At 34.6% G+C, this 26670-nt stretch overlaps 1 protein-coding gene across 1 annotated transcript; it reads left to right on the top strand.

Annotated features, from left to right (window-relative positions):
• The first annotated feature begins 372 nt into the window (after positions 1-372).
• On the top strand, positions 373-25027 carry LOC137583657 (TWiK family of potassium channels protein 7). Its single transcript, XM_068298746.1, has 8 exons — positions 373-603; positions 22488-22649; positions 22709-22832; positions 22914-23063; positions 24274-24465; positions 24532-24647; positions 24720-24812; positions 24869-25027. Exons 1-8 carry the CDS (start codon positions 373-375, stop codon positions 25025-25027), a joined length of 1227 nt encoding a protein of 408 aa, XP_068154847.1.
• The last annotated feature ends 1643 nt before the right edge of the window (positions 25028-26670 follow it).

Below are 26670 nucleotides of genomic sequence, written 5' to 3'. Positions count from 1 at the left end.
ATCCATTTGCCGCCTTCCGTTTAAAGTGACCAGAGCTCGTCCACATTCCCATCGACAGAAGCTGTGCGCGGCGCGCGCGTTTTTTGTTTTGGCCATGTCGGTCTTTCAGTCGCCACTCTGACATTGTAGCGTGTGGTGGTCGGTACGGGAATTCGATTTGGCTTAAATTACTTTGCCACATTTTGGCGGCGTGCAGCAGTAAATATTCGAAAAAATGTCTCAAACATTTGCCATGAAACATGTGAAATTTCAAAAACATTGAAAACACTTGCAAACACTTCTACCAAAAGTGAGAGTGCGGGAATTACTTATATATAGAGAGGGAGAGGGGGACAAATCGAATACGCGAAAGGTTTAGAAATTAAAGGTATTATGCCCGGAACGGTCAAATCGGCGGCCATTGACTATGATTCGCAGGATGAGGCCAGCACTGAGCTGCTGGAGAAGCTCAAGCATTTGGATCGACGTGTCGAGGTTGTGGAGAATGCCAATGGCATCTGTGGCCGTAGCTCGGCCTGTTGGCAATCACTTAAATGGAAATCGGCCCTCAATCATATTGGATTGCTTGTATCATTGTCGATCTATTGTGGCGTGGGAGGTTTGGTAATAAAAACGTTGAACATTTTTATATTTAACTGAATCTATAACAAAGTCAACAAAATCAAAACAACTGTGAAAATACTAAATAAATTTTGGAAAATAACTAAAACACCCAAAAAAAGAAAATACAAAATGTTAAATGGAAAGCGTTAAAATTAAAACATAAAACTATATACTTAAATTTTCCACAAAAATTTTTAAGTGCTTTTTGTTGGTCATAAATGGCAGGCAATGTTAATTGCTACATATTGACTGACTGACTGACTAACTGACTGGCTGACTGATGACTGGAGGCAAAGGTGGAGCAATTGCATCCAATTGAGGACAGCCAGTCTGTCCGTTAATATTCTGATCTCTCTTGTCTAAACATTTACATTTTACGGCCACAAAACTCAAGGAAAATAACCAAAGAAAACAACAACAAACGAAAACGAGAGAAAACGAACACAGAATTGACGTATATTGGGCCTCATTCACCAAACATTGACCATCTCCTGGCTCTAGAGCCCATCGTTCTAGCTCGATAAGCTTTAATTATCCATTTGACATATGGCCAAGTGTCGTGTCTGGTCAAAATTCATCAAAAGCCAAGCAAACCACCAGCTAAAGAATTTGCCAAATTGTTAAGAAAACTATTTTTTTTGTTCTGTTCTGTTCGTTTTTCTAAGGCCTCGACGAAGAGCCAAATGAAGTATGAAAAGTTAATTCAAGTCAAGTGTCTAGAAAAGTGTTTGAAATTTATAAAATTTGACGCCTGCATTTCAAATAGTTTTCACTTTTCTTGAAATGAAAACTAAAATCGATTTCCACAAGTAATATAAGAGTAAGAGATAAAGGAGTAGGAATGTTTTTCATTATCCTTGAGCCAATGAAATGACGTTCTTGATGCTGGAACTGGAATTTGTGTTGTCTCTGTTTGAAAAGGACGTTTCTACAGTTTATATAAACTTCTCAGAATCCTGTAAAATGAATGAAGATGTCGTTCCTTCCTGAAGTTTTCAGTTCTCTCCATAGTTAATTTTCTATATCTGAGTTTTTCTTTTTATTCTTTTGACTTATTTATTACTTATTTGACTTACTCCTGATTATATCATCCTGATTATAAGGATAATTTCACAAACAATAATCCACTTTAGACTTGGTTTCTTTCATAAGGTTTTTCCTACTGAGTTAGACTAAAAGAAAGGTGAGGGAATTCAAATGATCCGTTAAATGGGCGTGGCATGGGGAGAATACGGACTTCAAATACCGTGTAATTTAGACATTTTTCAGACTTGTTTTAAGCAAAAGCAAAGAAAAACACAGCACAAAGGATCAATATCAAATTAACTTTTCGAAATTTATAAATTGTTTCCTTAAAAAGACTTTCTAGAGAAAATAAACCTGCGGATTCTCTCTATTTTAGAGACTTTTATAGAAAAGTGAAAACATTTTGTATTTCAAAAACTTGTTAAATTGTTTTTTGTTTTTAATGTGAAAAGTTGATGGTTATATCTTTTAATCAAAGAACACTTTTAGTCCATAAAACTTTATAGCATGAGACAAAAATAGATATCAAGATTATTCGTTGATCGATGTGTTAAAAAATTGAATTGGGTTATATTAAAAAATTAACATTTAATCGATTAGTTTTTATCTATGCATTAGTGTAAAGATTTTCAAAAGTATGGAAGACTTTTAAGATCTAATATGACAATTGGTTGGATGTCGGTCGATTTTTTGTTATGACTCAGCCAAATGATATCCCAGGCAAATGCGCTCCTTAAAATTACTTTCTGAGTTTTACAAATTCATTTCTTACGATCTCCAAAGGAGTCCACAGTTGGGTTATTTATTGATGAGAAAATCTTCCGTGGAGTATTTATACGATTCTGAAGTGGACAGAAATGTCCCCAACTCGAAAATTACTAAATTTTCTTAGTCGGAGATGTAATTTTTGTACAAAAAGTAGGTGGCAAACATTAAATCTTTAATTGCCTCAATTAATAAAGAAAACATTTGAAATTACTTTTCTTAATCAGTTATAAGACTTATCCTCAATTCATTCCTCTCTGTTTCTGCGTTTTTTAGACCATTTTTTGTTGCCGATAGTTGCTGTCCACCCTTGAGAGTTAACACTGTACAGTACAAGAACTTGTTATCAAATACGTAAGCAAATTATTGTTTTTTAGTAGATTTTTAACATATTTATCAGAAATTCAACTCGCTTTGACTCACGAGTAATGAAATTTATGGATGTTTGTTTGAAATTGTTTAAATATTAAGAATTTTTATTTTAAAGTCTAAAGTTTCTCTAATCTTGATATAGAAAATATACCTAACAATTCGTGAAGTTTATAATGGTTCACATTTAATTTACTTGATTTTCCTCTTTTGGGATTCTTTTGCAAATGATTCATAGTCGTTTCATCTGGTCAATATTCAATTGAATTTTTTGAATATTTCCCCCATTTTCCCTGTTCCTGAACTTTGATCCCAACTTTTTAGCACCTCACTTGATGCCATTTCGCCATTTACGCAGAAATTTTCATTTTTTTTCCTTCATTGTTTCTGTTCTGAATTGTGAAGAATTCACATTCATAGATTAATTCACTATCCCCCCCTCCAGCAGTCGTTCTATTCATTCTTCTAGTACTCAAAGAACCAAAAAAATCTATTGAAATCTCACACCACATGTTGGCTAATTACGGGCACTTCTCATACTCAAAATTGTTCATCAAAAAATCTAAAAAAAAAAAAAAAAAAAAAACCACATGTATTTAAATAAAATATTTTGTTGAATTCTTCAAACATTTGTTTAAATTTTCTGAGCAAATCAATTTGACACGTTGACAATGGGTGGCTCTTAACATCCTGTCAAATGATCTCCTAATGTCCTTTGTTGGCATGAGTTCTTCTATGTTTGCAGATTTCGATTTACATTTTGAACCCTTTGGTCGATTCCTGTTTTTGAAATGAATTTAAAGAAAAACAAGAATAAAATACAAGTATGTACCTCCATTAACAATAAAGTGTCATATCAAAGTGCCAGCTGCCAAATGAAACGGAAGTGAATGGCATACACACACACATATACAGCATATCCTGTGACAGTGTGAAAAGGGGTGTAGGGTAAAGGGGGACGGTGTGTGTATTATGGAATTCATGTTAGTAAAGTTGATTTCATTTTTGTTTTCCTTTCTTTTTTTTTTTTTTTTTTTTTTGCCGGAAATCAACTCTCAGTGACACTCAAGTGACCAGCGGAAATTTGAGATTAAATAAAAGAAAAGTCCTCAACACGACTCCCTCAAAAGTGTCAAGCAAATTATTAAAGAAAACATAAATTTAATTGTATTTATTTTAGTAAATTAAACACGGCAAGTAATTACAGTCAAAGGGATAAGAATATTACCTTTCTTTTGTGAAAGAAATACTTGAAAAGAATTTGAAAATCCAAAACTCAATGATATTTGATTTCATGGGAATCTTATATCCTTTATATATCACAGGTCAACAGCAAGGACCTCATTGAATATGAACTTGGTTTTATTCTGGATTGATTCCAGTTTCTGTGATTTGACTTCTTGGTTCGTTCGACTTTGTTTTAAGTTCAAGTTGGTCTTAGAACAATAATTTGAAACAAAGTTAATGCAATTTATCAAAAATTTAATTGAAAACAATTTGCTTTGGTTTCATTGCCATTTTAGGCACTTAAATTTTACGGCTTAAGCCAATTGACGTTTATCTATTTTATGCTTTTGCTATTGACTGCTAAGTACAACCATGTAGAAGGGGCTGGTGGGCTGTTGGGTTGATGGGTGGGACTGTATGGTCTATATTAATTAAGCTCTTGAAAATCCTCATGAGGCAACTCCTCTCGTATTACAAAATTTGCCCGCTCACACATATGTTTAGGGAATAGAAGGGGGCCAAAAGTCATAGCGAGTGGGACATAAATCATTTTAATTAGCATTTTGTAGCATACTTAAAGGCGTCGATACACACAAGTGTCACACACACGAGAACTCCTCAAAAGTTTGGAGTTGAGGTGGAAAATGAATTAAGTTGTTGCCCAAGGCAATGAATGGCAAAAGCAAAAACAGAGGCAAAGGCAAAGGCAATTAGCCAAAAGTCAGGCCAAGTCATGCCCAACCCAACCCATTGTTGGGTTATCTGATTAACAGCTGACCAAACATCCAAAAGCTTAGCCAGACGACATGAGTTTATATTATCGTATTCTACCACTACTAGTATATTAAGGCCAATTTTTTTTGTTTTGTGGTAGCTCTTGGCCAGGAACTAGGCGGGGCATTTTTGCGTTTTGATTTCCCGCACTAAAAACTAACACACACACACACACACATGGGAAACCAAAGACAACAGCAACCACAAAAAATGGGAAATCACGCCAGCCCCACATTACACAAACACTTTAAATGTGACAAAGAGAATGAAAATGGAAAATGGAAAATTGGCCTTAAAGTCTACGTAAATCGAAGCAAACTCTCTGATTTTCCATTCGTTTTGGGAAAACCTTTATTTAATATAATTTAATGTATTGGTCATGGGTCTCAAGTGAAGTTAACATTTATGTTAACCAAATTGGATCAGCAATTTTTCAAGATTTGTCCAAATATTTCAATGAGTCTCTAAAGTAACATGTATATTGCCCCTAGAAGGATAATTAGTGTTATCCTAGCAATTTCCACAGTTTTTCTTCGTCTTATGACTTCATAACATTGATTTTGGAAGTGTTTTCTTAGACATAAATAGGCCCTAATCCTTGTAAAACCTATCTAAATCTGAGTGGAGAGTGTATCCGTTTCACTTTTTTTCGTTATTTTTCACGTGTTATGGTCTAAATACTTCGGATCAACCAAGTACTTTACATTAAGTTCGAAAATCAAAAGCGTGCTTTTCACTTGGCTAATTGGCCACTATCTTTATTCCAATATATTCTAAAAGTGAACCTCAAGTTCTTTCTTTTCATAGCCATATGAATGTCTTTCCATTGCCTGATTGAGTCGGCACGGGACTTTTAGCAATCAAAGAACCAAAATATAAGTTTTTGCGATCTTAGAGCTAATTAGGAGATAATTTTCAGTTAGAATATTTACATATCCTTTTTTTTTTTGTTTGTTTTTTTTCCGTAAATCTGCAAATTCGGCAAATTTCTTATCAATTTAAAACAGTAAATTTTATCACAATTTATCACATTTCAAATAGCTTCAAACACTTTGACATTTGATGAAATTACTTCATTTCGAACAGATTTACAAAAAAAAAAAAACACGGCATACCTTTTAAAGCAGAAATCAACATGGAAATGTACAAGGAATTGATGAAATTTTTCATCCGCTTTCTTGTGTTTTTAACCTGTTTAACCTATTGTCCATTCGAAATTTTACCTACAAGTCACAGAAGCTATAACTTTAAACGCGATTTATTAGGAAAATATAGAATAGTGCTCCGAAATATTTCACGCAGCTTTAACATATCCAACAAGCTACAACATCTCCAAAATTCATTCATATCGGTGATTGGCACACCTGAAGTTCCCCATTTAAGTTGAAAATAATGCTCATAGCCCTCATGTCATTGATCTTAGAATTGAAGCTCAATGAAATTAGGGTTTACTTTAGGGAATACTTTGCTTTGCTGATCTATCAGCATTTTGATACCCTTGCACGACGAGACGAGTTCCAATAGCCATGTCTACTTTGACGGCTTCAGGTAAGGAAAGATTAACGAAGTTAGCCCCGGCCCTTTGGTCTTTTTGTTGTCTTGATAATTAGCGTAAAATGAATTTAAAATCAACAAAATTTTGAAATTATTGTGCAGTTTTTACAGATTTTTTCCTTGCATTTGAAGTCTGATGCTTTCTTTGGAAGAAAATACTAAAAAACCTTCTCAAAGACCACCAAAACTGCTTCATCCTAAGAGCAAAGGAGTTTCTTCGGGTTTCTTCTTCTTATATGTTGATATATATAATCAAAAGATTCTTGCAAAATGTTTTCTTGTTCAACATTTCTTTCTTAATCTTTGTTAAAGTTCATTGCCCTTTGGCCATTATTATAAGTATATCTGATAAATTTTGGGTTAACTGGTGACCTGAATGGAATGATGAATATATATGTATATATAGAACAAGTATATATCATCAACCATGCCACACCAGACCTGGCCAGGCCAGACAGCGAAACAAAATTTACACCCACATATACACAAATATATATATATGTATATATGTTTTTACCATGGAATTAAAAAAAAAAAAAACAGAAAATGAAAATGAAAATGGAAAGTGCCACGCGACATTTGAAACATTCAAAATGAAATGAATAATTTTGTTAGTGGTTTATTTTTTAATAAATCTGTCTGATTCTTGTCACCTGCCTGTCAGCACATAATTTGTTAATAAATTTTTGCTGGCCACTTGGCCAAAGGCCAAATGTGAAAAGTACATACATACAAACATATCTTGTATCTTGTATCTGTCAAGTTTAGTCGATTCTGTCGATTTTTGTTTAGGATATAGGGTTTGCGGTCAAGTGATTTTATGACTTGCGATAGCACCAAGTGAAATGTTTCATTTGTATGCGAATCATGCGTGGCCAGAAAACAAAAAACTTTATCTTATTCTCATGTCCTCACTTAATACACTTAAACACTTTTGGGCCCCAAAAACGAAGGAGAATTCGGGGAGGGGAATGGTGAGGGGAATTGTTATCATTGTTTGGTCATTGTTGAGCAATTTGCAAACATTTTCCACTTTCGCTCACTCTTCCGCCCTCCACCCTCTCTCTGTTCTTTTCTGACATGATTGGAAAACACAAAATGTTGCCTAACTTAAGGGGCGCCTGAGTAAAAGTTTCAAGGTAACTAAGTAAGGGACTCTGGGAAACAAAAACGTTTTGTTATTTTCCATCAAACTCGTTATATACATACATATATCCAACGATTTCATTTCAGTCGATAACAAACTCTGAGGTCTGTGACGATATCCCATATATATGTATGTATGTATATATAAATCGATCGATATTACCTGCTGATATATTGGGAATACATTAAAGCTTGATCAGCCAGCTGAGAAGATGCTTGTTTCGTTTGTTTTCTTTACAAGACGTCATTGTTTATGGCACCTAAAGGGGGCGGGTGGGGGGTGATCAGTCGGTCAGATCGAACGTTATGCATGGACAAGTGCATTACTCTTGCTCTCTCTCCCTCTCTCGCTCTCTCATTGGTCATGCTATCTCATTTTTTTCACTCTGTTTTCTCTATGTTTAATTTGTTTGCCTTACGCATCTTTCTCACATCATTTCATTTGGTTTTTTTTTTTTTAGTTTTTTTTTCGGCTGGCCGATGCGGCGTATGAGTAATATAAATTTTCTTTTTTTTTCCCCCCTATTTTTGTTGTTATTTTTCTTGGTTGTTGTTGATGAAAACAAATAATGTATAATTATTTAGCATATTTTAGTTGTATGTGTATGCGTGTGTGTGTGTGTGTGTGTGTGTGTGTGTGTGTGTGTGTGTGTGTGTGTGTGACAATTCGCTCATTTCGCAAATTAAAAATAATTTGTAAACTATTTATTTTTGTTGCTGCTCTTGTTGTTGTTGTTGTTGTTGTTGTATGTCTGCCAAAATAAACTATCTATAAAAAAGGCAAAACTTTTCATTTTCCACAATTTATTATCAAGCAAGGAAAAGAAAAATTTTCAAAATTAGTAACATGTAGAAGAAAAAACAAATAAATATTAATAAATTATAGCGTGTAAAATCAATTTTTAAATGTTTATTTTGATTGATTTATTTAGCAAAATATATTTAAGATTTAACAATTGTTTAGTGGAATAATCCCATCGACCACTGCTGCTTGAGCCCAAGGTTCTCTCTCTCTCTCTCTCTCTCTCTCTCTCTCTCTCTGTATGGTCCCACTTTGCCACAGGAAGTGCCTCATAACAAAACGTTCGACATGAATTAGCATAATTGAAATGGAGACGGCAAACCGCACAACAACAAAAAAAAACACACACACACAAATACTCTGTATGCCCTTGCACACACAAAGTAATGAGTTTGATGCAATTAACTTTCACTAGAATTTAGTTAAGCTATAAATTAAATACTCTGCAAAATATTCTATCTTGTTCAAATTACATTCACCCCTTGGGCGGATCAAGGCGGGGGAAATGTGAAAACTTTGCTCCCGAAAGTATGCTATATGCAGTCAAATTGTTGCAAATAATGAACACTTTTGCATATTTTAAGGGGTAAGCTGATGCAGATCTATGCCTAGCACGTTAGAATAAATGGGCATGATGATATTTGGCATCAGAAAATAGTTGTAAACTTTTAAATCACAGTCGACAATCGTTAAGTCAACTCTGCGATGTTTCGAACCTCTTGTTAATCTCTTTCGATGAAATCATTGACAATCCATTCAAAACTCAACGATGTCAAACCCTTTTATATTTGAAACCTTCGAATTTCGAATCAAAGAAAGTTGACTTTAGCCGAGCAAACTAAGGCCATTGTCTTAGACTAACATTAGCTTGGAAGTCGAACCTGGATCATATATCTTCAGTTGCCTATGTCAATGAATGGATCACTCAGAAAATTCATTTACCGAGGATTCAAGAAATTCGAGATGTTCTTTGGATCTTTAAAGCAAGTATTTGACAAAAAGCTCTTTTGTCCTTTTGTTTTTTGCAAATCTCTGAAAACTTTTACATATGATCGTCAAAATCATAAAACAGAGACGGATCCAGTTTAGGACACAGGTCATTCAGACTAAATCCCTGTCAGATCTCTCTATTCCTGATGGATCAGGAGTTTGGTGGATCTTCTAAATTACATGAACGGCTACTAATTGCCTCGCACCCTGACCCATTGTTTCACCCAGTACTAGGCCAATTCTTGATACATGAGATGGTCATACAATTTCTGTTCTATCTCGGCTAAAAACATATTATAAAGAAGACGGCTCCAAACTAGAATGATGAAGCAATGCAAAATCAAATGATTTATCTATCCCTGAGAGCCTTCTTTACTCTTTTAAGTTTAGGCATTTCATTTCCTTGTGTCTTGGTTATGTCTTTAAGAAGACAAGTTCGGTTCTTTGAGATAGATTCGTATAACTAAACTCCATTTACCAACATAGTTGATTCCTTATTGAAGTCCATATTGACTGAATGCCAAAAAATTTCAAATTGAAGAGGACTAAACCCCATGTGCATCTGAGGCAAATGCATTTCGGCATGCAGTAGCTTAATGTAACTAGGTTAATTCTATATATCATGAAACTTTCTAATCTTCAGCAGAGGACCCGGTCTTTACCCTAAACGAAGAACACACGAAATCGCAGCAATTACTAAAACGAAAACATCGAAAAGTGAAATCAAAACAAGACCAGGGCAAAGAACAAAAACAAAAACGCTAACAAGAAAAAAACAAAAGAAGGCGAAATGAAATAAAAATAACACTAAATAGAACTCGGTCAAATTTCGCATGGCCATCTTGGCGTCGCCTTGCGTGTTGCACGTGCAACTACCCCGAAACTTCAATCCCAACCAATTCGAACCCTACCCTAGCACTAGGCCAGGTCAAATCCCATCCTGATACAGCCACTCAAAGGCATTTACATGCCTTGACGAAGCTTTGATTGTTTTGGCAGTTCTCCTTTCCGACTTGAGGTGGAGCAATGAGCAGAGAGCAAAGTGAAAGACGTCACGCAAACATCAAAAAAGAACTCAATTTTTTAACCAAACCACAAACATAAAAAACAAAACAAAATTAAATCACATATATTACTCTATGCCATATAGCTAAGCGAACTAAGGGTTTTCCCCCCTCATCAATATCTCAACTTTTTTGGAAAGAAACTTTGGCTAAATTACATTACACGGTGCACCAAGAGTTGATAATCGAAATTTTGTTGAAAGATTCCAAGGGCCTTGACCTTAAGATTATTTTCGTTTCCCTACGTAGAGAATTCCATTCAAAATCTTGTTTTCTAGAAAAGGAAATTTACATTTGAATCAAATTATAATTTGTTAATTTTTTTTATCTTTAAATGTCCTTTAGTATCGCTTAAAAGTAACTATAGATATTTATTTCTAAATGTTCATTAGCTCTAGTTCTTGAGAAGGAGGTAAGATCATGATTTTTAATGAATAAGTTATATAGAAAAAATATAGTCCTATCTAACAATAAATTGCCGTGTCCTCTGAAACCAGAACTGGAACTTGGAATCTCATTTTCTTTTTCAAACTTATCGACTTTGATGCCATTTTACAACTCTAATTTATATCAATGACCTAATTAATGATTCTCCGTCAAATGAAACATTTTGAGTAAATATTGGAAACACTTATTTGTAGCCTATTTACCTTTAAAGATAGTAGGATCCTTCCGTGGTAGGATCAGGTATACATAACAAACTGCAGCTGTAGAAACTCAAATATTCAGATCTATCAATCGTTTTCATTTCCAAAGCTAATGGTTGGAACAAAATTATCGATTAATACTCAGAATTGTCCTCAACATAATACAGATTAATAGAAAAATATTTCAAATCCGTATGTTTCATGAATTTTTATGAAAACTATGCAATAACTTTTCATTCCACCAACTCAAAAGCAAAGAATCTAAAACCGAATATCTTGACTCGGAATCGAAATACATAGAATAGGCTAGGTTGTGTCTTGTACTCTTCAAATAAAACCGTTTTAAAGCAGTCTTCAAACAGAAGAAGTGACAGAATATACCCCGTTCTTGCTCAAACGGAACAGGACTGTATCTAAAATCGATTTCAATGATCCTTGTCTTGTCTGTGTGGGAGTCTGAAGAGTATTTCCAGTGATGGTCTTATTATAGAGGTTTGAAGTAGGCCAAATACAAAAACTACTGCAGATCGAGTTATATTTTTAAGATGTCATTTTAAAGGTAATGGAAGTACCCCAAGAAGGTGGTAACATAGATTGACTAAATCCTCTCAATAAAGCGATTTATATCTAAACATAGGCGGATTTTGGTGATTGGTAAAATGTGCTCTTAGTTTTGCAGAATAAAATTTTACGGTCGATATATTTAGCTCATTTTGAATGTTGTCCTTCTTTAAGTACCATAGAGCCCCAGTAAACGTTCTCAGGATCTTTAGTATAGTCCTGAAACTTCCCCCATAGTAACCTAGATGAACTTACAGTACAAAATCGAATAAAAAGACTTTATACTCCATATGAAAGAAAGAGCAAGCGTTGGGTTAATTTTAATATTTAAGGAAGAACTCTAATTACCAACTAAAAACGACAGATTTTGGGACAATTGTATTGCAATTTTGTTGGCTAGTGTTTGTATCAATTGAGACATTAGTGTAAAATTGTTTATCGATAAGTTTTCCTTTTGTTTTTGTTCCTTTTGGTGTTTGTTCTTTGTTGAAGTTGCGTGCAGAAATCATTTTTAATGTGGGGCGTTGATTGATGTTAAGGGGAAAAGCACATGATACGCATACGCAGTGTATGTCGAGCTGTGTAGAATCTATTTGCTTGTCGCCTGACTAAACATATTTGCCATAAAGCGGTAAACAACATGCAAAAACACACGCACAAGCACACACACACATACCAATACAAATTGATGTGATACTTGAACGAGCTTTGCCATTTGCCTTGCAGCCGGGAAAATGCATTAAAAGTTTTCCGCCTTTTTGCTTGACAAAAACCATCATAAATCAATTGTGAAGAGTTAGGAGAGGAGAAAAGGGAGAAAGAAGTTATTTAAATTGAAGTGAAGGTTTTTAAATTATTGAAGCATACTTTTGGGGGCATTTTGCATTTTGAGCAAGTGTTTCGAATCGAGACTATATCTTTTAGAAAACGATCTACTTAGTTATTAGGTTTTTTTTTTTCAAAGTCAAATCTCTTGAATAACCTTGAAATGCCATATATAAATTTTTATAAATTATTGAGGAAATAGTTTAAAATATGCATGAAATATTATAAATAAAACGTAGTTTAAATTGAATTAATTTCGTCAATAGTATTTCCGTTTAAACGACTCTCAAATACCCTGCATTACTTGTAATTTATCAATACTTAGGATGAAATGTATATACCCGTTTTGACACTTGGATGCGATGGGTAAAAAACCCGAAAAATTGTAAGCCTCATTAAGTCTGAAAACTACTTGGACCATATTAAGTCAATTTGCTGTCCATTGTTGACCCGCCCCCCTCTCCACTCACCGACCACTGTCCACTACCCACGAATGATAACGTCATCAGTCACATCATCATCATCAGCAGCAGCATCAGCAACAGAAACAGAAACAACAATCAACAATTCATCCGGCAGCTGCCCACAACAGAGTGTCAATCAATGTCTTTACCACTTGGTCACTCCCATCCCCAACTGCCCTGGCCCGCATTGGTGAGTCAGTCAGTCAGTCAGTCAGACAGTGAGAAAATTAAAAAATTTTCAAATCTCAAGACACACACACACATAATTAAAAAACAACAAAAAAAAGACGATTTACGCTGTCAAATCACAAATTATTATTATTAATTATGGCTTCTCAGTTTGTTGGCCATTTGAGAGCAAACACCTGAGCAAGTGTCCAATGTAGAATGATGGAAATGAGATTATGTACACGCAATGGCCCTAATCTCCATCCACCTTCGCTTCTAGTTGGCCAGTAGCTGGCAGCTGCCATGTTTGGCTCACACACACAAAGTTTGAAAAAATCTGTGAACTGTTTGGTTTAAGTTGTTTCTTTTTTCCTTTCGATTGCATGTAAATTGTCGGTAAGTACTTCTTAAAAAGGTTCTACTTCATATAATCCAGCAGGACACGCAACTTTAGAAATATTGTGCGTTCTATTTGCTTTTAGCAAAAGCAGCTAGTTCCTTCATTTAATCGATATGAAAATCACACTTCAAGCTGTTGTTGTCATCCCATAATACTTACAAAAACTGTTTCCAAGACACCTCCAAATCGAAGGCCCTTAAATGAAATCGAATGCCCCAACTAGGCAAGTAAAATCTCATTCAAAAGGACACATAAGATCTGTATAGTACAGATATATAAGTAAAGCCTCACCTATCTGAGACCGCATTGAGGGGATCAAAGACCTGAAAGGTCTTAGTGGAAGAGTGGAATAAGATGGATGATTCTACGCCTTAAAACTGGAAAGGAAAGGAATAAAATGTATCATGGATAGAATGGACAAACTATGTAAATCCTAAAATCTTTAATTTAAATCTTCAGTAAAAATGTTTGAAATTGTGCCCGAACTAAAGTAGATAGAATTTGGTTGAACAAAGATTTGCATTCCTTGCTTTTGGCCAAGAAAAGTCACTTTGCAGTCCACTTCAAAATGAATTAACTACTTACTTTTCGTAAGATAAGATAATGATTAAAGTCTTAAGGGTTTGTTGTAATGAGGCCAAAATACCAATTGTGCGTTTCCATTTGAATTGAACATCTAATGGAACTGCCCGCAATCAGGCCACTTCAATTATGGCCATGTGAAATCAACACGTCCAGGACAATAAGTGAAAGCAGGACCATGCTGTCTCATTAGCATCGGCATCGTGAATCGATGTATACTATACATACATATAGTGTCCATTGTCTAGACCTGATTATCATCTTAAGCTGCAACACATTGAGTCTGTTTTTGTTTAGGTTTTTTTTTGCCTCTCCCTTTTGTAGTCCTTTTCGCCTTTTTATCTGGGGTTTTTGTTTCTTTTTTTGGCAGATATTTGGGTCAAGTTTTTGTTGGAGACACATTAGCATAAAATAAACATCCGAATGGCGATTCGGGAATGAGCTTGAGGGCCAAAATGCCACTTACCTGCTTTTGCTTTGCTTTTGTTATATTTCATTTAATTTTCTCTCTTTTCCGTTGGTTAATTAGCCACGGTGCCTCACAGGTGGGGTCCACCTTCACCTCCGCCTCCTCCATGGCTATTATTATTATCATTATAATTTTTGGTTGGCTAAAATTTTAATTTGATTTTAGTGTTGAGGCAATTTTCAATTGGGACCCATCCATCCATCTATCCCGTGGTCTCTAAGTGCGACCTTCTGCCATAATAATTACACAATAAATATGTCAAGTGTGAGGAAGAGAAAGAGAGAGAGAAAGATCTAGGCCTAGGTCTAGGCCATGGGTGGTCCCTGTGGTTTTGCTTGGCTGCTGCTGAAAACAATAAAATTGTAATAAACGTTTGCATTTATGATGGACAAAAGGGGAAATATACTTAATAATATAAACAATACATACAATTATAATTGTCTACATATGGCAAGAACATGAGATTTCTTTTAAGACCATCATCAACTCTGAAAGTCATCCAAAATGTTGGCTAACTTGTTTCGATCCGTTAGCTTATCTAAAGATATATGTACATTGTAAAAGATTCTCCATATACCCAAATACGAGAAAAGTTTCTTTCTGCCTCATCCTCATTCAAATGTTTTAATAATAACTCATAATTAACTTATTTTTAATGTGTCAAAATTCTGATAAATTGGAATTTTATAATCAATTTCTAATCGTTTCATGTGAGCATTTCAATGAAAGGTTAATTCATTGCGTAACTTTTGATTGATTGATTGATACATTAAGATGGGACTTAGTTTGAATATTCGAACATTTATTGGTTTTTGAATGAAATTAAGAATTTCGAATGTTGTCCAGATTGGCTAAGACCTTTATTACGAATTTAGTTAACAACTTTGTGCAAACTTAAAATTGGAACAATATTTTCGATATTTAAATACTACTGCCATATGGATACGACTAAGTTAAGTATCCAAATATAGCCTACTAAAATAGGTCGATCCGATTCGTGCTGTTATAATGATCGACTGCATCGATTAGCCTCACCTTCTTCCCCTAAACTTGCTTACCTCTTCCATTTGAAATATATTTTTTGATTATTTGCTTTTCACTTTTCAAGATATCGACTAATTGGCAATCGAAAGTCATTCATTGACTTTTTATGCACTTTATTATTATTTGTTTTTAGATCTTGTTAAATGTATTATTTATGATCTGCCCAAGATGAGCCCTCTCCCCTCCTCGCCAAGTTTGCTTGTTTCATAAATAATGAAATGAAAGGCAAAAATTTAATGAACTGGCAGCGATTTATGTTCTTTAGTCTAATTTCCCTTTACTCGTTAAATCAACAACAACAACAATAATAATAATAATAAATTCAAGTAAAGTTCAAGTACATGAACAAATTTGAAATATCTCTTCTCTTGTTTATAGACAAACATCGAAGGCATCGATTTGGAAAATCTTTCAAAAACAAAAAAAAAAACACAAAAAGAAAACTCAAACTCTTTGACTCTACTCTATTTAGCATCTTTAATGTTAAAGCTTTTTAAGGGGAATTGGTAACACAGAATTTTCTTCTCCCATGAGGCGCCCATTTGACGTCTTTGCCAATTTTCGCATTTCACACGGCGCTTCCGTTTTGGCAGTCAGCGAAAGCGAAACGAAGGTCGCGGCTGCGGCTGCGGCTACGGCTGGGACTCGGTCTCGGTCTGGGTCTCTGGGTGGGGTGTGGTGCGGTGTGGTTGCTAGCTGTGGCTCCGGCTGCTTGATGGTGATAATTTCCTTCTCATCGCATTGATCTACGAGTGTGCCAGTTGGGGCCAAGGGCTTGCCTATGGGGTTCGGTCATTGTCCGGAACTAACTTTCAATAAATAATAATAACAATTTGTTTTTATTATATTCCCCCATCCCAATACAAAAAAAAAAAATCATAAATAGTAAATTTTGTTTTTATTGCCCATAGAACGAGAATGACACCTAAAGAGATAGAGAGAGAGAGAGCGAGTGTCTTTGATTTTTGAGTTTATAATAAACTGATTTTTCACAACCAACAAGCATATTTAATTTAATTGCTCTTGGGCCTTATGTGGAGTGAGCCAAAAAGGTTGCTTGGCTGGACTAAAGAATGCCATAAATACTGAAACATTGAGAAAAGAAAAAACGGACAGTTTTTGGGACTATTACATTACCGGGCCAATTCTCGTTATCTATTCAGAAACATATTAGAGGCTTGATCTTGCTTTAGGCAGTAGAATGAAAGATGTTCTTCAATTTCCTCATAAAAAAGTTTCTTAACTTTCCATCATGCAGTCAAGAATTACGTATACGCACGGTGTGACAGCTTAGGCTAATATAATATGAATTCGTGGGTAAGTTTTATTTGTCGGAATCGTATTCTTTGAAACTTGATGATGTCTGTTCTTTTGACGTTGTTGTCTATTTTTATTTGTGAGTCTCTTATCGAGGTTTGGGTTATATTAATCGTCTTGTAGTGGTCTGATGTATTCCTCCAAACTTTGCTTTTGTATTTCTTAAGGATGATGTCCCTTATGTTCTTCTTGTGTCTTTGTGGTTAATGTTTTGCTCAACTATATAGTTGGGACGCTGTAAGCTATCTTTGTGGCTCTGTCTAAGCTAATAACATGTCATTGTCTGTCGTTAACAGGGAAACAGTTGAATACCCAAATATACTTTGTAGAGCTGTCCAATTTAATAATTTTACCCATTTTATATTTCTAATTCATTCGTTACTTTATTCATATTCAGTTTTAAAAAAAATATTACATGTTTCATTTTACACATTCCTCTTCATTCAACGCTTTCAAAAAAAAAAGCTGAGCCTTAAATATATTTATGCATTTTTCTGTTCTTTATAAGTTTTGAAGCATTTTCAAAAACAGTTCAAACTGAAACATGTAAAAAGTTTTTATTTTACATTAGTTTTCACGGGAAAATTGGTTTCGTTAAACAAACAAGATGCTAGAATGAATTGTGTTCTTTAACCGAGGGTCTACTGTATTTGTAGTTTCTATAGTTCAATAACATTGATTTGGTCTCAGCTTTTTAACGTCTATATATATCTATATCTGGTTGTCCTAGGTGTTTGTCAATTGGCCTTTAAATCTTCTTTGTGAAGCTTTTCCGACTTTGAATGCGATTTCAACATATTTCTACTATATACATAATTTTTTGCTTTTATGTAGCTTCCTAAAATCTAGTTCTCTATTGATTCCAGAAGAAATACATCACGAAAATTTACATCCTTCTTTGCAATCTCCAATCTGGCCAGAACCCCCATTCATTGGAAGATCCATATTTATCTATCCTTTATGTTTATTTAGTTCATATGCATAAATTAATGAACACTTTGACAATTATCAATATAACAATCGAACAAGTTATAGGAAGTCATGGGAAATTTTCATGTAGTTTTCATTTTCTGACTTCTTCCACTTAATCGACGTTTTAAGGCTTTACTAACTTTGAACGCTTTTCTTGAGGTTAACCAAACGAAAGGAATTTTAAAATCAGTGAATATGGATTTCAGACAAAAGGAAAGTAACCCGATCCTCATTCGTTGAATTCAAAGGATGAACTGTAGAGGGAATCTTAGGCTCTAGGCGGTAACAATTGTTCTTAGAAGATCTTATTCTAGTACGACTCAAAACCACGTATTTCGGGTATTTGGGTACAGTTGTATTAGATTTTCTTTAGTGCATTTGATTTGGTGAAGCCATTTCAGATGAAAACGATGGTTAATCTTAAACAATCAGTGAGCTTTGATTTTGTTAGTAACTACTTAAAACTTAAGTAAGGAAAAGAAACAAATCAAAATAAGCAATAGACTAGAAAAGTAATCATTATGAGCAGCAAACTTATAACATTTTTCTGAATATTTCAAAACTTTTTTATATGTTTCAAAGAGGGAATCTTGGACTGCCTCATGCATACTTTTGAGAGCGAATTTCATCCCCTAGATCCACCCTTGTTTAGAGAATAAATTTGGTTCTATTCTCAGTTTTGAGTTTTAACTATCTCAACATAATTTTAGCTGCTGTTTTGTCAGTATTCAATGACGGGGGAATATTTTCTCCACATAAATTAAAAAAGTAATAATAACTATTGCCGTGAGTCTCAAAATAAACGAAGTTTCGTCTCCAAAAAGGATATTTATAGTTGTCTTCGAAATTTTCAAAAGTTTTTCCTAGTTTTACTTTAGATTATCTTCGAAATACGCTAATAAAAATGGCCCATGGAAATTAAAGCCATTACATAAAGCAAAGTAAAAGAAAATAAACAAATTTGAATATCCCAAAAACTTGTACATTTTATAAATGTTTTTCAATAAATAATAATTATGTATATTCCGCCCTTAGAATATTAATATTTTTCATGAAATTCATAATGTTCTCATGGGATCCTGAGTTATTTACCCATATACCATTTATAATGTAAGCAAAACCAGACAGAAACAACCCATACATATATGTATGTATGTATATTGAAAATAATCTGTGTGTGTTTCGCCTCTGGCCTTGAATGTCCATTTATTCTGACTGACCATAGCCTGCTTTTGGGCGCTCCACAGCTTTCTCCCATCCGTTTGTTGCTTTCGGGGAGGATGGCCAAAAAGTTACAACGGAAATGAATTATCACCCGCTAAATGGGCGCGTTCACATTATTCTTTTGCGTTTTTTTTTTTTTTTTGTTTCTCTCGCTTGTTGTTGTAATGAAGAGAAATTGTTGAAATGAAGCAAAGTAAACAGTGAATATTGTGGACAGGAACCTAAACCAAACATGACATTGAAGATATAATATTTTAGAGCAACTCTTATGGCATTGAACTAACTTGCCTTCACTTTAATATGTTTGGTCTAAAGGCTTTAGTACTCTGGGAGTTGCTGAGTATTCCCCTATTCTCCATATGGTTGTCATGTGGCAATTGTCTGCCCACGAGTTTGTGTGTGTGAGTGTGTGTGTGTGATTTATGGCGTGCAAAATGGTGTGACAAACTGACAATTGCCTTAAGCCCTCCTTCGGTTCCACCTTCTCATTTAGAAGTACCTATAAAAAGTACATATAAATCTGTATTAAATTTAAGAGGACATGCGACAAAAAATAATACATATGACACTTTTATATGCAAGAGATAAGATTAAGTTTGTTAACACAAATTAAACATTCTTGGTAACACTTTCATTTGATTATCTACTCCTTCAACTAATTGTAAGTATATACCAGAGTGAAGTGATGCAAGTCTGAATTCTAATAATTATAATTTATGCGCAGGCACACAGAAAGAGATAAAGAGAGAGAGAGAGAGAGATGGAGAGACCAAGTGGGCAAAAGTGGCAGTCAGTGGTGTTAGTTTGATTTAAAGCTTGTCTCTCTTGTTCCTTGTCCCTTGTGTGACTGCCACCAAATTACAGATCTCCCTCGCCTCCTTCATCCTTCATGTCCTGTCCAAGAGTCAACCCTACGAATCTAGATGGTTCTCGCTTTTGGTTCTGTGGTTCGGTTTGTGTGTCATGGCACCATTTGAAAACTTGGACAACTTGTCGACGTCAATTGTAAATAACTGGGAAGCGAGAGATGTGGGGGGAAAGGAGAAGCAAAACTAATTAGGCAAATGCTTCAAAAATGGAGTCAGACATGTCTTCAGGCATCTGACCAAAGAGATGCATCACTGGAATACACATAATTCCAAAAGTATAAATATTAAATCTACATATTATTGTCCCCACTTTTAGCTCTATCTCCCACTACCCCCCCTCTTCCTACTCGTCCTCTTCCCTGTCCCTGTGTGTGAGTTGGAAAAATTGCTGACACATTTCAATTGAATTTTTTTCAATTTCTTTCCGCACAATCGGCAAACATTTCTCTTTTTCTTTGTTTTATCTACATTTTTGCCTTTTGTCTATTCCAAAATAAAACTGAAAATCAATTTGTGCAAACTATTTTTATAACAATAACATCAAGAATGTAAGACAAAGCAAAAGAGTGACGGAGGAAGACGGAGAAGAAGGGAGCACTGCGAAATTTATTATGATGATGTGTGAGAATTTGCCTTTTCAACTTTCAAACGAAAAACGTGAACATCAAAAAATCAAAAAAAAAAAAAAAAAAAGAAATTTATATATACATATATAAAAATATATATTAACAAAATGTTTTTATAATTAAACCACACACAAAAAAAAAAGAACAATCTTGTTTTTTTTCTCTCTCTCTCTTTTCGTTTCTTCTTTATATTGTTCATGTAGGTTTTATGAGTTTCCGAATTAATTATGGGATTCAAGTTCACATCATCAAGCAAAACAATGAACCATTGCCTCGTTAGTTTACTCAAGCTGCGGGCATCTCAATCGAACATAAATATTTCTGATAGATTACTTAACTACCTACATACATCAGTTTGTACATATGTAGAAACAATAAGTTCCATCAGATGGGAAGATCATTCAAGAATGTTTAATCTCCCTTTCCCTTTTAAGCTCCATGATGCTCATAGATATAGCATTTCGATCTGGGAACTTAATGATCTTCATATTAAGGGCCAAAAAAATACATTCTTCAAGACACAAATAATAATAATAATTGAATTGAATTCAAATTCTTTGTAACAGACAAAAAGGAAGCTTTTCCGACCCCATACAGTATATATATATTCTTGATCAGTATCAACAGCCGATTCGATCTAGCCATGTTCATCTGTCCGTCCGTGTGAACACCTAGATCTCGGAGACTATAAAAGCCAGACTTACCAAATTTGCTATGTAGACTCATGTAGTATGTAACATGATCAAGTTTATTTTAAATTTTTGACACGCCCCTTTCCGCCTCCGTAACTTCAAAAAACTCGATTATCTCCCATAATTTGGCACACTTAAATTTGATATTAACATCCAGCAAAAGCACCAAATCTGATCAAAATCCAACTAAAAATAGCCGAGTTGTGCCTATAAAAGTTTTAGCATAGGGCCGAAGTTGGCCGTTGGCTGATGAGGGCGCTGGGGTGCGCATGTGCTTGAGTGAGTATGGTAAACCGAAGTCGGCGAGACGACTTAACTACATCATTTTGATTCGATTTCGACTTGTATAAAACGGACGCAGGTGACCCTCTTTAGTTCGGATACGACGACTCTGATTCTCGGTTTTCATCTATCACGTTCCGATTATTTAAATTCACTTGTTGCCTCTTAAAGTCTTCAGTGGGCTAGAAAGTGTTAATTGTTTTTTACAAGTTTATAACTTTTTGTGTTTGTTGTTATTTAACAGTTATCTATGTATAAAGACTATTATTTTCTTAACTACAGGATATTCAACAGTTTTTTTAAGTGTTTTCAAAAAGCATATTCTTGGAATGTTTATTGCATACTTTTGGGAGTAAAGGGGGGACCATTTCACAGCCCTAGATGCGTTACGTGTGGTTGCGAATATCACTGATAAACAATTTCAAATTGTTTGACTATCTATAGCATACTTTTGTGTACAAATTTCACACTCTGTCCATAATGAGAGAAGTTATCCTATTTGATCACTCCTCAATAACAATGGCATAGCTATTGTCGACCTGTGTTATCTATTGCATACTTTAAGAGGCAATGGACCTTCTGCCTAGATCAGCATTTGAATGCATCGATATGTTTTGTGGCCTTTATTGTTGAAGTTTTAATCTATTTTTATATTTTTGTCTGACTTCATCTATAGTATAGATTTTTGATTAATTTTTTAAATAGTTACTTATATATTAAAGCATACAATTACTGAGTTAAATTCCATTTAAAGAACTCAAAACTATCGCTAAAGTCAAAGGGGTCAACACACATATTGAGGTCAGTGCCGCAGAAAGAAACCTAAAGAGGCGCCTTTTGCGTTCCTTTTCATATTCGATTCACTAGAACTTGAGTTAAAGTTTAAAATAAATTAAATAAAAGACAAGAAGCATTTAATGAACCAAAGAAATGCCAATAAATTGCAGTGTCTCTCTGGTCTCTCTTTTGTACTCAGTGTGCTTTCAGTTTAATTAAATGCTAATGGGTTTTCTTTCTCTTCATAGATTTTTCGTCACTTGGAGCGACCGGCAGAGGTTGAGCGTCTTAGCCATCTGAAGGATGTGGTCAAGACGCATAGGGAGCGTTTCATGAGCATCATTTTGAACAATACCGAAGTAAATAATCTCAACGAACTGTTGTCCTTTGAGCTGGCCAAATATGAAGCGGTAAAGTGTCCAACTATCGGCATATAGAATTGAATAATCGTTGATCCATGATTCAGCAGGCTGTTCAACAGGCGGCGGAGGGTGGCCTCCTTATAGTGGCCGATAAAGACTTTCCAGAGCCCTATGAGCGCTGGAGCATCCTGCAAGCTGTGTTCTTCTCCTCAACTGTGTTAACCACCATAGGTACGTGGTGCCATACATGCCACTTGGCTTATGTTTTTCATCTCTCTTGCTCTCTTACGTTTTCTATTTCACCAACTGCAGGCTATGGCAATATTGTTCCTGTCACAATTGGTGGTCGAGTATTTTGCATTTGCTTTGCCCTCGTTGGCATACCCTTCACATTGACGGTTATAGCCGATTGGGGTCGTCTCTTTGCCACCGCTGTGTCTGTGTTTGGTAGGCACATGCCCAGTAAGTAAATTAAACACAAAGCTCATATACTCGTCTACACTTAGTGAGGACCTTTTAGGTCTGAAAAAAAATACGCTTTTATGGTATGATCAAACTGAGAAAAACTTGTCAGGACATTGCTAAATATCCTTTTAGAGACACAACACCTCTTTTTTGGATTTAGGTGAATATATTAAGGGGGTTGGATAGAGGAAATGTCACTCCTTTCAAAAAATTGGGATATAAGAACATGGAATTGAAAATTAAATAATACCAAATCAAAAATCAAGTATAAATCGGCTCTGTAATGTAGTCGACAGCATTATACAGCCTCAAATAGCGCAGCTTAAACGGTTTGTCATTGAATACATCAATTCATCAATCCATTTTTAGCCACTCCTCTGCTGCTACAGTCCCGATTCAGTCGAGATTGATCGCTTTCGGATAAAGGGCTATCCAGTTGATCCCATAACGGATTGAGGTTCGAAAATGTAGTTTAATGTCGAAGAAGGAATGCAATATGTATTGTAGGCCAGCCACATTCGCACGGAGGGGAAGAGTAAAGAAGCTTCCTAGTTCTATGTTTTCTTTAGCCGTTTCATTTGTATAAAAAAAGTATTTATGGTGTTTATAATGCCCATTCATATAAGTGATGTGCCAGTAAGCGAAGTTAGTCGAGAAAAATGCAAAATTTCCAATCGTTTCGTTCATTGACTGTATATGTACTTTAGCTGCCATACGCTGCGTATACGTAATTTAAAATTGGCAACTCTACTAGCAAAGGACAAAACCTACAAAAGCAAATTACTTATCTATCCATCTCAATTGTGAGAAGTTTTTGGCAGGCGAAAACGATTAAAGTGGAAAATTAGTCTTGGATACCGAAATTTAAGCAGTTTAGTATTATTTTAAGTTAAGTATTATTTTTTAGCAAATCGCTTCAATATAAATTTTAAGTCTTTTATCCATTTAAGTTTTTTCCTAGGAAAGGAAACAAGAAACACCTTCGTGTTGCTTAGCAGTTTGACAATTTTATTTACTTTACTTAGTTGCATGCTCATAAAACTTTCTCACAATTATCAAATCAAGTATACGCAAGAGAAGTTGCCTAAAAGTAGGCAACAAATTTAATGTTAAAGTTCACTTGTGCGGTTCTTTTTACTTACTTTTGACTTGACCAAGGCTTTAAGATCTACTACTGTAATAACTTTTCGTTTTGATGTTCTTCTAGCCAAACCCAAGTTTACAAATTTTATGGGTAAAACCTGGTTCTATGCCATTTTGGCTGTTGGCTTTCTTGGGGTCTATTTGGCTGCCGGAGCTGGTTTGCTTTTGCTATGGGAAGACGATTGGACATTCTTTGATGGTTTCTATTTTTGTTTCATAACAATGACAACTATTGGCTTTGGTGATCTAGTGCCAAGTGAGTATATTAAATGATTATTTCTATTTATAATCACTGTAAATTGCATTGCTTGACTTATGGCAGAGAAACCAAATTATATGCTGCTATGTACCTTATACATTTTGATTGGTCTGGCCCTGACATCGACCATCATAGAGTTGGTGCGTCGCCAATATGCCACAAGTTGGGCAAAATTGCAGGTAAGTGCATATAAAATATGAAAAATTAAGTTCTTCATTCACTTACATGGGAATATGACGTATTTGTGATAGGAACTATCCGGCCCCATGGCAGAGACCTTGCGGCGCCTGGGCGAAACGGCTGGCACTGGCTTGGACTATACAGCACTTCAGAAAGTCCTGACAGTAAGTGAGAGAAACTAAGTTTGAAATTATATGTAATTAATATCTCTTGCTCTCAGGTCTCAATGCCCAAATGGAATAGCAATAAAAAGAGTGATCATAGTCCAGATATTGCCGCCTTGGAGGCCATCACCAATGCCATTCTCAAGGAGGTGAAGGAGGCACAAAATAACAAACCAAAAGTTCTTCAAATTGTCATCTATGAGTCATCTGTTTAAAGTATATATGTATATCGAAATAATATCACTCACTTAGGCTTCCATAATTCTTCTTCTTCATTTGCTGACTTCCATAATGTTTAATACATGTACTTAAATCTAAGAATCTACCATATATACACATAATATATATGTATATATAAACATATAAATAGTCAAATGTCTAGGCAATATCATATTGCTCATACGTACTGAGGTCATTATAATATCGAGAAAGGTGATTTTTTTTGTTTAAGTAAGTAAATATATTAACCAAAAATTTAGTCTAAGTTTCACTCAACTTTTGTCCATCCCAAGCATAAATATCATCCGAAAAAAAAACAATTATAATAATAATAATAATAAAACACAAAAAAGACTTGAGAAAAATTGACTTCCAAACTTTTTAAATTCAAACTTATGAAACAAGGATTTAGGGAAATTTGCTCCCTAAAATATGCAGCAGGTTGGAAGAGTCAAAAATTCCTATTAATAGAGTTTTAATATTTTAAATTGTAACAATAGTATTTTGTTAATGTTAATATTTATTTACTTTATTTGATTAAGTTTTCTCACTGTTTATTGCATACTTTTAGGAGCATATTTTTCACAAATTCAGTAAAGAAGTAGAGAAATCTCATTAATGAAGACTTATAAAATGAAATTTATTAAATTAATTAATGACTTTAATATGCCACGGACTACGAAATTCAAAGAAGCCAAACATAGCCTTTTCTCGTACACATTTAAACAAAATTTTCACAATAAAAAAGCATTCAAAAGGCGTTTTTGAAACTTATCATATTTAAAGATATGCTGGACAAAAGACAGTATGAAGTATATTAAAGAACGTCGAAATGAAAGTGATCCTTAATCTCATTTCGGAGGCATAAAATATAATAAATTTTCCAGTCACATTAATGGGAATTGCGTAAAACTAACAGAAAAATGACAAAATTGCATACTTTTAGGCATTATGGTTAAGTGGTCGAGCATTAAAAATCACTAATTGTTTGCTTATCAGCTCTAATTCTTCACATACAGATAACAAGACGGTTGCCATTATGTTTTTGGCTTAGATAGGGAAGAGTTGGTCCTCTCTTACGATATTGGTCCTCTCTTACCTAGATCTCGGAGACTATAAAAGCTAGAGCCATCAAATTTGGTATGTAGACTCGTGTAGTATGTACAATTAAGGACTTTACACCCACTTCCGCCCCCGATTTACTCGAAAACTAACACAACTCGGACTAGAATCGGACTAGAAACACGCGTAATAAAAATGTTCAACCTTCGAAACATGATGACACTTTGAACTTTCAAAACAACTTAGGGCTCTGATACAGATTCGAATTTTCTTGTTTAAAAATATTTTGAGCTTAGGATATCAATTATAAAAATTTATGTCTCAAAAACTGAATTTCCGAACATTTTGCAGTCTCAAATCTAGTGAGAAAGTGAAATAAAGGAAATCAGCCCACAAAAGTATGCACAAGAAATCGCTTTTTTAAAACCTTTAAAAAAAACTTTTGAATTGTTTTGTGACTTCAAGTTAAGGGTCTTCTTTTGATTGGGGAAACTCCGGAATATATTCAGAGTTTCCCAAAGTTTTCCATTGCATAGCTTAAGGGGCATAATTTTTTAATTCCTAGAGTGCTGTAGTA

The sequence above is a fragment of the Drosophila tropicalis genome, unplaced genomic scaffold (assembly GCF_018151085.1).
Source record: "Drosophila tropicalis isolate 14030-0801.00 unplaced genomic scaffold, ASM1815108v1 contig_867, whole genome shotgun sequence".
NCBI classification, from domain to species: domain Eukaryota; kingdom Metazoa; phylum Arthropoda; class Insecta; order Diptera; family Drosophilidae; genus Drosophila; species Drosophila tropicalis.
This window is presented reverse-complemented; position numbering and strand designations above follow the sequence as displayed.

What these genes read in the sequence shown, in the direction of transcription:
- LOC137583657 (XM_068298746.1), top strand. Translation starts at nt 373, where the DNA reads ATGCCCGGAACGGTCAAATCGGCGGCCATTGACTATGATTCGCAGGAT. An exon ending in AGCTGGCCAAATATGAAGCG is followed by an intron (nt 22,650 to 22,708) that starts GTAAAGTGTCCA and finishes ATGATTCAGCAG; the next exon opens with GCTGTTCAACAGGCGGCGGA. An exon ending in CAAGTTGGGCAAAATTGCAG is followed by an intron (nt 24,648 to 24,719) that starts GTAAGTGCATAT and finishes TATTTGTGATAG; the next exon opens with GAACTATCCGGCCCCATGGC.